This window comes from Octodon degus, unplaced genomic scaffold, assembly GCF_000260255.1.
Source record: "Octodon degus isolate 3935 unplaced genomic scaffold, OctDeg1.0 scaffold00282, whole genome shotgun sequence".
Classification (NCBI taxonomy): domain Eukaryota; kingdom Metazoa; phylum Chordata; class Mammalia; order Rodentia; family Octodontidae; genus Octodon; species Octodon degus.
Genome location: NW_004524858.1, coordinates 1644624 through 1658146, shown reverse-complemented (window position 1 = coordinate 1658146; position 13523 = coordinate 1644624). Strand labels below are relative to the sequence as shown.

General features: G+C 36.2%; 1 protein-coding gene and 1 pseudogene across 1 annotated transcript in view; one reads left to right on the top strand and one right to left on the bottom strand.

Annotated features, from left to right (window-relative positions):
- Positions 1–4423: 4423 nt before the first annotated feature.
- LOC101586109 lies at positions 4424–6034 on the top strand (annotated as a pseudogene).
- A 2648-nt stretch (positions 6035–8682) lies between these two features.
- LOC101585711 (vomeronasal type-2 receptor 116-like) overlaps positions 8683–13523 on the bottom strand; it is a 15535-nt gene continuing 10694 nt past the window's right edge. The window contains exon 6 of the mRNA XM_004646899.1: positions 8683–9611. Within this exon, the coding sequence (XP_004646956.1) occupies positions 8683–9611 (929 nt within the window). The remainder of the gene's footprint in view (positions 9612–13523) is intronic.

The following is a 13523-nucleotide window of genomic DNA, read 5'->3' as shown; positions in this document are numbered from 1 at the left end:
AGGATAGATATATAGTTGCATTCTCTTAATGAATAGAATGATTTGTTCTAATGGTGTTTGTAAATAGGATCACAAGTCCACTTCTTGTACAGCAATTAACCACTAAGAAGAATATATGCGGTGTATTATTTGTTGAAACTGTACTTCCGATTGGATTTGAAACTGTCTCATTGCTATCTGTTTATCAATAAAACTTTGAAAAAAAAAAGAAGATTATACACCATGACCAGGAGGATTCATTTCATGCATGCTAGCAGGGTTCAATATATGCAAATCTATAAATGTAATACATTATATCAATAGAACGAAATCTAAAATCTACATGATCATCTCAATTGATGCAGAAAACATTTTTGACAAAGTCCAACACTCCTTCATGTTCAAAGTCCTACCGAAAATTGGAATAGATGGCCTCTACTTCAATCTAATAAACGCCATTTATTACAACCGAAAGGCTAACATAATTCTAAATGGGGAAAAATTGAAATCTTTTACTCTCAGATCTGGTACAAGACAAGGATGTCCTCTGTCACCACTTGTATTCAATATAGCTCTGGAACCACTAGCTAGAGCCATTAGACAAGAGAAAAAATGAAAGGAATAAGAATAGGTAAAGAAGAAGTGAAAACATCCTTATTTGCAGATGATATGATACTTTACTTGCAAAGACCCCAAAAACTCCACCCAAAAGCTACTAAAACTGACCCACAAATTCAGTAGCATAGCAGGATACAAAGTCAACACCCAAAAGTCAATAGCATTTCTCTGCACAGATAACAAACACACTGAAATGGAAATTAAGAAACAATACCTTTTACAATAGCACTGTCGAAAAATGAAATATCTTGGAATTAATCTAACTAAGGAAGTCAAAGATCTTTTCATGGAAAATTACCATATTCTAAAAAAAGAGATCGTAGAGGATTTCAGAAAATGGAAAGATATTCCATGTTCCTGGATAGGAAGAAACAACATTGTGAAGATGGCCATATTCCCAAAATTGCTGTACAGATTTAATGCAACCCCTATCAAACTACCACGAACATACCTATAGACCTAGATAAATCATTCCTAAAATTTATCTGGAACCAGAAAAGACATAGAATAGCAAAGGCAATCCTGGCCAAGAAAGACAAGACAGGGGGGCATTACAATTCCTGACTTGAAATTATATTACAAAGCTACTGTGATAAATCAGCCTGGTATTGGCAACAAAATACACCTGAGGATCAATGGAATAGATTAGAAGTTGCAGAAGCCTCTATGAACACGCTCAGCCACCTTATCTTCACCAAAGGGGCCAAACATGCTTACTGGAAGAAAGATAGCCTCTTAAACAAATGGTGCTGGAAAAACTAGCTCTCTACATGCTGAAAACTGAAACTTGACCCAGGTCTATCACCATGCACTAAGCTAAAGTCAAAGTGGATTAAAGATCTAAACATTAAAACAGAAACACTAAATCTCCTGGAAGAGAGAGTAGGGGGAACTCTTAAAGACATAGGGGTAGGCAAAGTGTTCATGAACAAAAATCAAATCACATGGGTAACACTTGAAAGAATTAACAACCAGGACCTCCTCTTATTGAGAAGTTTTTGCGTGTCAAAAGAAATTAACAACAAAGTGAAAAGACAACCCACAGATTTCAAAAAAATCTTGACTAATAAGCACTTAGACAAAGGTCTGCTCTCTAGAATTTAAAAGGAAATAAAAAAACATTAGGACCCCAAAATTTAAAGACCCAATCAAGAAATGAATACCTGAGATGAATGTACACAGCTCAATGATAAAATTAAAGAAGCTAATAAATGTATGAAAAAATGCTCCACATCACTAGACAACCATGAAATGCAAATTGAAACAACACTGAGATACCATCTCACCCCAGAAAGAGTGGCTATCATAAAGAAATCACCCAACAACAAATGTTGGAGAGGCTGTGGGGAAAAAGGCACCCTTCTCCACTGCTGGTGGGAATGTAGACTGGTGCAACCATTATGGAAACCAGTGTGGAGACTCCTTAAAAAGCAAGGACTGGAAAAGCCATTCAAACCAGCTATCACCCTACTGGGAATATTCCCGGAGAAACTGAAAACATCATCTCATAGTGATATATGTGCACCTGTGTTTATAGCAGCATAATTTGTGATAGCCAAATCTTGGAAACAACCAAGATGCCCATCACCTGAGGAATGGTTGAAAAGATGTGGTATTTTTATACAATGGTGTACTACTGAGCTATAAAGAATGGTAAAGTTGAAGCCTTTATATATAAGTGGATGCCACTTGATGATATACTCATAATTGAAATAAACCAGACACACCTGTGTAAATATCATATAGTCTCCCTAGTATAAGAACTCAATGGAAGAAATAAAAACAGAAAGGCATAACACAATTAAAAGGAAAGAGAGAACTTGAGTATTAAAGAAGAGAGGGAAAGGAGAAAAGCTAGAAAACATGACAGGGGCAAACTCATACATTTATATATACAAGATTGGAAAGTCAATGGTCCTGAGAATCTTCCGAAGATTTTCAAATCTAGCTGTTAATTGAAAGGATTCTCACCCTGAGTATATATGCTGATACCTGTGAACTAAGGAACAGCACTGAAGAAAGCAATGTGTAATGGTAGGGTCATGCTTGGAATGCCTGTCATTCTGGTCTTCTAATTATGTACTGCTTGTCATCACATACCAATTATCGCCATACTGTCTCTCAAGTAAAAGTTTGTTTCTAAAAAAAGGGTAATAAATGAAAACATGAGACAAAAAAAGTCACAGAACTGTCCTGCAACAAGGCTAAATATTGTTAGATATCTAAATTTCTGTGTAAAAATATGTAAATGCTTATTCTTATTTTTTACATTTTTTATCTTCTTAAACTTTTTTATTCATATTCTGGAGGAACTCCAAGTTTAACATATCAATACTAGATAGAAAATACCTGTTCCGTGTTATGTCTAAGATGTTTGATATTCAAACAGATAGTGAGGTTAAGCTCAGCTGCCTATGTTGTAGGGTAATAATAATAAGTTTCTCTTCTGGAGGGTTAACAACCTGAGTTTACAGATCAAAAATTAGAGAAAAAGAGGGCTGCAAGGAGAGCCAACATTTTGGTCCTAGCCTTTCAAGGTCAGTGAAGACTCAGGACATAGGAGAACATACACTGTAACATCCTGTAGCTCAGTTGTGTCCCAAATTTTCTGATCAAGGAGATTTTTGGGGCCACAGAGGAAAGTGATTGATGATGTAGAGTGTGCCTAAGGAGAGTCACATGAAGATAAAATATTCTTTCAGGCTTTCACAGAGAGCAAATGGTCAAGCAATGGCCATGACTCATGCACCTGGCTGGCACTGACAAAGGATCTACAAGGTGCTGTATATTGTTCCAGGGTAAATCCTGAGGGGATTTGACTGACCTTGTCAGATACAAAAGTTACATTTCTTGTTATATAGGTCTTGCTCTTTCTTGGTCTTAACCATCCAACAGAAAAGTATGAAAATAAAGTATAAATAGTAAAGTCATATTAATATGCTGAGCTGTAAAATGCTCAAATCAACAACTTCAGAACTTGACAGTCTTATGGAAAACCCACTACTATCATAGACTATTGGAGTATATTGTGATAATTTGCTGAATTCATGCACCTACAGTATTTAAATGATAATGGAATGCCCTTCTCTGACAAAACTAACCAATAAAAGGGGATACAAATGAACAACCATTTTGTATCTGCATACTGAAAATAGGATAGATATACAGCTTCATTCTCTTAATTCAATGAATAGAGAAGCTTGTTGTAATAGTGTTTGAGACAGGATATCAGGTCTGCATCTTGTACAATGAATAACTACTAAGACAACAATATCCATGTATTAATTATTGAAAATGTACTATTAATTAGTTGTGAAACTGCTATTTGTCTCACTGCTATTTGTTTCTCAATAAAAATATTTAAATAAATAAATAATAAAAAATAAAACCCAGAATACATAAAAATAAGTTTTATACTCATAATAAATATGACATATTTTGAATAAATTTTCTAATCATTGTGTTGACAGATTATAAATTTAAATGAAAATAAAATTAGTTTGACCATACACTGATTGAAATTCAGGACAATTTAAAACTGTTCAAGTGCTTTTTTATATGTTCATAGATGTAGCCTCAAAATGGTAAATACATAATATTTAACGTAAAACTTATAATGAAATTGTAAGTAACAGAAATAAGCCTCTATTCATATTTTAAGTAAAATATTATAGAAGACAGAAACTACAAAATACAATAAAGAAGATAAAGGTATGAGTATCAGATCACATAGATTAAAAATCCAAGCAACTCAACAACAACAAGTATAGAGCCAAAGAGTAATTTTTGTTGATCAGCAGCTGGGCCCAAGAAGAAGTGACTACACAGGAAAACTGAATGTCCTGATGTTGCTTGGCCATTTGGATCTCACACCCTGCAGGGAATCGTGCTTGGTGTAAATCATCTCAACAATATGAGCCCTCCTCTATACTCCATCATGACTTGAAGACTCGGAATATCTTGTTAGATAATGAACTCCACAGTAAGATTGCAAATTTTGGTTTATCAAAATGGCACATTAGGGGGCCTGCCCCGTAGCTCAGTTCTTTAAGTGGCTGCTTCAACATAGCAGTCAGGCTCAGGTTGCTGGGGTTCAATCCCCACAACTCAAGCCAGCCAAACCTGCCCTGAAGGCATTCGGAGCAAAATGGCACACAATATGTCACTCTCACAATCCCATGGAAGCAAATTCTCACCAGAAAGAGGGACAATTATCTATATGCCATCTGAAAACTACGAACCTGGACCTGAGACAAGGGCTAGCATGTGGTGTGGTATGCACAGCTACGCAGTTATCACGTGGGAAGTGTTATCCACAAGGCAGCCTTTTGAGGAAGTCCTCGGTTCCTTTGCAGGTCACTAACAATGTGTCACAGTGACATCAGCCGGACACTAATGATGAACGTTTGCCATGTTCCTCGTGGCATGAATCCCAGATGAAAGGCCCTTTTTCTTAAAACATCTAATAGAACTTGGGCAATGTATGGGAACATTTGAAGAAAAAACTTCTTGAAGCTGTTCTCCACTTAAAGAAAACAAAGTTAGAGTACTTAACTGCTATTAACTATGTGACAGAAAGAAAACGGGGTAACCCCTGAACATCTCTGTAAATCACTGTCCACTGAAGGAATCATGAGGGTCCTCTCAGGTGTATAAAAGCAATTCTGCTCCCGGAACTTCTAGGCTCCCGTCAGCCCCTCAAAACAAAGGTGTTTTTAGCTGTAAAAACTCAAAACTACTCATCTGTGAAGCTGGACCACTGTCCAATGAAACACAGCTGGGTTAACAATGTTTCTACATTTCAAAGGACCCCAATGTGTGATCCGAGCACCACACCATTCTTTGCAGTAGTGATAAACCCACTCGTGGTTGAGGGACATTCAGAGCACCTGAAGCCTGGTGTTGCTCAGCATTGCATCCAAAGCAAACATTGTGCGACAAATGACCAAAGCCCACTTTAACCAGTCACTGAACGCCCTTTGTCTAGGCATTTGCTAGTGAAGAAGGATTATGAACCTATTAGTACCAAACCTATAAGGACCTCAAAAGTCAGAAAATTGCTGGACATACCGATACACAAGAAGAAAAATTTGCCAAAATTGTAGTACAAAAGAAAAGGGCCGGCCAGATAGCTCAGCAGATGAAAGCACCTGCTTAGGCAAGCACAAGGACCAGGGCTCCATCTCCGGTGTGCCATGCCAGCCCCTGGGGCACACTGAGGCAATAATTGAGACTGGACGTGATGGTACACGCCTGTAATCCCAGCACGTGGGAGGCTGAGAACAGGAGGATCACTACAAGTCCAATCTGTGTATGCAGACCCTGTAGACCCTGTACTAAGATACAGGAAAAAAAAATTGAAAGAAAACAGATGTGTCTTCATCCTTGTCCAGAAATACTTAAGACTTCTAGATCACTCTTTAAATTTCCAACATAATAAAAGTTTCTAGAGATGTCTTTTTATACATGGTTATTTATTGTCACTGGTTCATTGATGTTTTCATGAAATGCATGCCAGCCCCTGGGGATAAATATGAGCCACCTTCTATGACATTGCAGGATTTTAAATCAATATGTTTGGACAGGTTATCACATGTGCTTCTTGTACTATGAATAACCACTTCAAAAACAACAATATGCAATGTATTCATTACTGAAACTATCCTACTGATTGATTTTGAAACTGTCTCATTGCGATTTGTTTCTCAATAATATTAATTTTAAAACGTTTTCAATTAGTATAAGTAACAACCTGCATTTTGCTACACGGAAAAAAAATCCATCATGCAACAAATATGTTTCATTATAAAATGTGTGAATTCACAAAATATTGTGGACAAAACTATTTTTGCATTATCAACAAATCCTAAGACTACAAAGAAGAAATGTGAGAAAAAATATTTCATATAATTTTATGTGTATATGTAATAAATACAAAATGAACATAGACACATGTCTCACATTAGAAAAGGATATTTAGGGGTTATGGAGATGGCTCAGTGGAACAAGTGGTTGGCAGGCAAGGTCCCGAGTTCAATCCCTGCTACCACCAAAAAGAAAAGAGTATTTAAAAAATAAATAGAAATATTTAATCAAATTCTTTATCCTATTGTTAAAATATAATCTAATTTTTAAATGTTCGTTATCATATTATGTAGGGACTTAAGGTTCAACATATCAATACTTGATGAAAAATACCTGTTCCTTATTATGCCTAAGATGTTTGAAATGCAGTGAGATAGTGAGGTTAAGCTTGATAGCCTAAATCGTTTGATAATAACAATAAGCTTGTCTTCTGGATGGTTAACAACCTAAGTTTGCAGACCAAAATTAGAGAAAAAGGAGGGCTACAAGGAAAGCCAACATTTTGGCCCTAACCTTCTAAGGTCAATTAAGACTCAGGACATATGAGAACTTGTACTGTAACGTCATGTACCTTGGTAGTGTCCCAAATTTTCTGATCAAGAAGATAATGGGGCCAAAGAGGAAAGTGATCGATGACATAGAGTGTGCCTAAGGAGAGTCACATGGGGAGAAGACACTCTCTCAGGCTTTCACAGAGAGCACATAGGCCAAGCATTGGCCGTGACTCATCCACATGGCTGACACTGACAAAGGTTCTACAATCTGAGGTACAGGATCTCAAGATAAATCCTGAGGGCATTTCACTGACCTTGTCAGACCAAAAAGCTACAACTCTTGTTGCACAGGTCCTGCTTTACCTTGGTCTTAACCATCCAGTAGAAAAGTATGAAGATGAAATATAGGAAGTAAAGCCATGTTGTTATGTTGAGCTGTGGGGGACTCAGGTCAATAATTTCTGACATTGCCAGTTAAACAGAAAACCCAATGATATTATGGGCTTCTGTACTCTTTTAGAATATTTTGCTGAGTTTACACACCTATAATATTCAACAACGGAACTTAAAAAAAATTGGGGTATAACTATGAATGTCCATTTTGTATCTGTGTATTCAAAGTGGTTGGGATAGATATATAGTTGCATTCTCTTAATGAATAGAATGATTTTTTCTAATGGTGTTTGTAAGTAGGATCACAAGTCTGCATCTTGTACAGCAATTAACCACTGAGAAGAATGTATGCAGTGTATTATTTGTTGAAACTGTACTTTCGATTTGATTTGAAACTGTCTCATTGCTATATGTTTATCAATAAAACTTTGAAAAGAAAAAAAAGAAATATTTAATCAACAACTGATATTAAAAGTTACTATAGAACACAACTATCCCTTCAGCATAAATTTAATTTATTGTCATTTAAATTCAAGGTTATTTGTTGTCACACATAATCAAGGGCTGGCCAGATAGCTCAGCACGTTAAAACGCTTGCTTAGGCAGTCGCAGGGACCAGAGTTCGATCCCCAGCCATGTGGGCTCTGCCCCTGGGGGGCTTGGAGATGGTAATTGAGAGACTGGGGGTGGTGGTGCACGCCTGTGATTACAGCTCTTGGGAGGCTGAAAATAGCTGGGTCACTATGAGTCCAAGATATACAGAGAGATTCCGGAGACCCTGTACTAAATACATTTTTTTAATAGAAAGAAAACATATAATCAGTCAATCCTACTATTCTGAAGGTAACAGAAGAGGAAAGTTCTTCAGAAAAGAGGGCTTCAGAAATAATGAAAGGCAAGAGTGAGAAAGTATATGCAAAACCAGTTATTCAAACAAAGTTTAATCAAGATGTTTAAGGAACAATAATTTGCAAAGAAGAAAAAAACAAAATGAAGTACACTAGGAAATTCTGAAACATAATGATCTTCATCTAATAGTTAACATTTAAATAATGAACAAAGATGATGGAAAATAACAAGTAGAACACAATAAAAAACAACTAATATAGTCAAAATTAAAAAGAAGTAGAACTTATTGCAGAATAATTGAAACAAGAAATTTCCAGGATATAAATCTAAGTGAAAATGTGGTCGTTAATGGTGTCGGTAATATTACAGATAAATAAGACCTAGTAACTTACTAAAGAAAACCCCATGTTTCAATCTAACAACTAACTCAAAAAATGCTGCAAAATTAGGTTAGAGGCACAAAATATTTTAGGTACAACATATTTTATGAATTAATATTTTTTCTTTTTCCAGGATGTATTTTGTCCCTGATTCCAGTCAGAGAATTTCTCTCTGGTCTTAACAAAATAATGTAGCACTTGGGGACAAAGATGCATCCCAGGAGTCCTGCACTGGAGGCCAAGATGGAGAAGACCTCCATGGCCACCATGGCCTTCCCCTTGCTGCTGTGGTACACAGGCAGGAAGGTGACCCACACACTGCAGAACACCAGCATGCTGAACGTCAGGAACTTGGCTTCATTGAAGGTGTCAGGCAGGTTCCTGGCCAGGAAAGCCACAGTGAAGCTCACCAGGGCCAGGGAGCCCAGGTATCCCAGGACACAGTAGAAGGCAGTGAGGGAGCCCTTGTTGCACATGATGATGATGTGGCCGTGTTCTGTGTGTGGGTCTGTGTCAATGTAGGGTGGATTTGTCCCCATCCAGACTGCACAGAGAGTGAGTTGGATCAGGGAGCAGATGGGGATGATGAAGTTAGGGGACCCTGATATCAACACTTTCCTTATTCTTCTTCCTGGAGCAGTGACCTTGAAGGCCAGCACCACAGTAATGGTTTTGGCCAAGACAGTGGAAACAGCCACAGTGAACACAACTCCAAATGTGGTCTGCTGCAGGATGCAGGTGACTGTGTTGGGACGGCCAATGAAGAGCAAGGAGCAGAGGAAACAGCAGGTGAGGGAGATGAGCAGAGTATAGCTGAGAGCCCTGTTGTTGGCCTTGACTATGGGAGTGTCTCGGTGCTTCACAAAGAGCCCAAGTACAGCAGCTGTGAGAACATTGAGACTTAGAGCAGTGCCAGCCAAGATCTTCCCCATGAGGTCTTCATAACCCAGGAAAGTCACAGGCTTTTGGAGGCAGTGGTTTTGCTGTATTGTTGCATACTGGTCATCAGGACACTTCACACACTGCTCCATATCTACTGAGAAGTTCAAATTGTCATTACTTCAAGTTCATTAATTATCCCCCATTTACTCACCCATCTTCATTAGTTTATAGGACTTCTTTAGAGAAACTTTCATTTCTTTTTTTATTTCCATTGTGTTGTTCAGCTACATTTTTCTACTCCAGCTTTTAGAACTGATTACAGAATTCAGGAACTTTGTACTGAGATACATCCCCACTCCTTTTAATTTTTTAAAAAAATGTTGAAATACAGTCTTGTTAAGTGACATTGTTGAGACTTCACTCAAATTTGTGCTTTTCTGCCTCAGCCCTCTAGCGTGCTGGGATGCAAATTCTGCATCATCATAGTTAGCTTTTCATTTCATTTTCTAGACACCAAGTAAATAGTATTGTGTTTACAGTATCTCCTAGTGAATACTGCCCTTTTCTTTATAGTTCTCTATTTTTACAAAACAATAAGTGCCTGTATCTAGCCACCCTCTGCAAGCTATGTGTAATAGATTCATCCAATGAATAACCACTTGAGGAAGCCAAATAATTAATAAGTTCCAGAGATATGATCATTACTATAAATTATCCATTAAGATGTGTTCTCCCACCCCATACAGGTTGTGGCTTACATGAAAAATCATACTGGAATTTGTATAACAATTGGATGGCAACTGGAGAACCAATTGTGAAACACTGTTGGTTCAATCTTCCCATTATTGAAAATTTCCATTCATGAACATGTTTTCTTCAACCCATTACATCAGCCTTATTGTTAGAAAGTTTTTCCATACTGAAACATGATGTCATTCAGAGTGCTTATTAGTTTTATCTCTATATATTTAATGCTCTATACTTAATACTCTTTATACTTCATGCTATATTTAATACTTTCTATGTATTTAATTAGTTTTATCACTCTAACTTTATTAATGTTAAATTGTATAGTATCATCACTGAGAGCTTCACGACTGAGTTGCACAAATATGTCATTTTTCAGCTTAATTGAAGTTCCAGCACTAGTGCCTACAATTATTAATTTATGTGGATTTCATACTAACACAATGACACGATAGGAAAATTATCTCAGATATATTCTTTCATAGTACATAATTACTTTTATATGCTTTTGTGAGTGTGTTGTAACAGCAGGGACATGAAACAAAATATCTGTTAGAAGAAGTCATAAGAAAATTTCTACTGCACTTTTTGTTTCAAAATGTTTTATTAATTTTAATGAGAAAAAAAGGTAAAATAGCAATGAAACAGTTTCAAAACAGGTTAGTAGGACAGTTACCATAATTAATATGTTGCATATTGTTGTCTTGATAGTAGTTATTCAGAGGAAAAGATGTAGACATGATATCTTGTCTAGACAACATTAGTATAAATCTTTCTTTTCAATGAAGAGAAAGTAGCAGTATATCTATCCTATCTTGTGTATACATATATATTTTTTCTTTTTCTTTTTTTTCACAACAAAGCAGTCCTTTATTCATATTTTTTTTCAAAGTTTATAACACATGATACAAGGTTACCTAGTGACTGATAGTCAACTTTAACCAGACAGAATGTTTATCTCAGGACTGAAGTACCTTGTTTGCTTAAGGCACTGAGGCCTAGTCCCACCTACAACCATTTGGCCAATTTCCTAGCTTCTGTGGCTCCCAACATATCCCCCTTTTTTGTTTTGTTTTTCAGAGATGGGTGTTCCATTGCTGTTACAGAAGCTGTATTTGGAGAAGTCTTTAAAGGACTTTGTCATACTTGATGCCAGTCCAAAGATTGTAGGTATTTGAATTCAGCAAAATAACCCAATATACTCTCCAACAATAGTCTATAATAGTAGTGGGTTATCAGCACAACTGGTAATTGTCAGAATTTGTTGACTTGTGCCTTTTACAGCTCAGCATATTAATATACTTTTACTTTTTATACCTCATGGTTACACTTTTCTCCTAGATGGTTAAGACCAAGTTAAAACAAGACCTATATAAATAAAAAATGTGACTTTTGCTATCTGACAAGGTGAGTCAAATCCCCTCAGGATTTACCCTGGAACCATGTACAGCACCTTGTGGGTCTTTTGTCAGTGTCTGCCATCTGGATGAGTCATGGCCATTGCTTGACCAATTTGCTCTCTGTGAAAGCCTGAGAATTTTTTTTTCTCTCCAGGTGACTTTCCTTAGGTACATGAAACATTGTCAATCACTGTCCTCTGTGGTCCTATAATCACCTTGATCAGAAAATGTGGGACGCCAATGAGTTATGGGATGTTGCTTCCTTTCAAAATTGAGTAATAAAATGCATAGTTTATTTTAGAGTTGTATAGATGTCATTCATGAGATATAGAGCCAGGGAGATAGCTCAGCAGAGTAAGTGCTTGCCTGGCAAGTGCAAGGTCCTGAGTTCAATCCCCAGTACTGAAAAAAAAAATCCTGTCATGAGATATAAAGCTCCTTCCTATTCTTAATTTTGCATCTATATTCATTAGGGAGATTGGCCTGTAGTCACTTTTCGCTTTGTCTTTTTCTGGTTTTGATACCAAGATAAAAGTTTCTTCCAAGAATAAATTTGTAAGTCTTGCTTCCCTTTAAATTTCATAAAATAGTTTGAGTAGAAGTGGCATTAGATCTTCTCTAAATTTCTTGTAGAATTCAGTAGTAAATCCACCAAGCCCTGAGCCTTTATTTTTTGGTAAGTTTATAATTCTATTTTAAATTTCATTGATTAATATTAGGTTATTTCAAATTTTGATTCTTCTTGAGTCAGCTGTGGTGTTTCATATGTTCTTAAGAATCTATCCATTTGTTCCATGGTTAGAGTCTTATATTTATCTTGCATTAGACCTATAAGTCTCTTATTTCAGATTAATTTTTGACATCCTGATGTCTCTCCTTTCTTCCAGTTATTTGTGTTTTTAGATGATATTCTCTGAGTTACTTCAATGTGGTTCCTACTCTAGTCATCCATGTGTAATATCTCATTTTCTTTCTTCTTAGACATCCTTGTCTAACATTTCCTATAGTTTGTGAGTTTCAAAATAACTTTCAAATCAATTGATTTAGAAGTGGAAAAACTACTTCCACAAGGAAATTTTCCTACATACCTTTTAAAAAGATACAACTTTAAATTCTGGCACTATTGTTTTTAAGATTTATTTTTATCTGGATAAGACGTATTGATTTTCTCAATTTTTTAATTTGTTTTTTAATTTCTTAAGCATTCCTGTTATACAGCTCTTATCCTGCATTTTTTTGTTTAACTTGCTCTTTTTTATTTTGTAAAAATGTTTCAAATGCAGAACTACATCATTTCAATAATTAATATTCATAGTAGCAGTTAAATATATATAATATAAAATATACATTACTCACTAAGAATTAATTTTTGCTTCAATTAATAATATTTGATAAGTCATATAGTCAAATACAGATGCTCATAAATTTCCAATTCAAACTATTGTATAAGAAATTGTAGGGGCCGGGGAGATGGCTCAGTGGAATAAGTGCTTCCCTGGCAAGCATGAGGGCCTGAGTTCGATTCCTGGTTCCGCAAATAAAAGAAATTGTTGACAATTTTTATTCATGAACTAGAAGCATAACTTCTATTGTTGAATTAATTTCTCAAAACTCACATTCATATCACCTGCATTTGAAGGATGCAGAATTTTATCTTCAACATAGTATATAATACACAATAAGGAATGGGTCATTTTGGCCTCTTTTGCTAATCCTAAATAAGAATTTATACCACCCTACCTCTTTCTGGTATAAGACAAGATGAGTTAATTTCTCATTGATGGGAGAATCACCAACATGAACTTAGAAGAGAATTTCATGTGGGCTCAGGTTTTCAGTCTATGGTCAGGGGATTAAAGGCAGAAATGGCCTGGCAGAGAGTCAGCATGAGAGAGGGAGAGAGAGAGAGAGAGAGA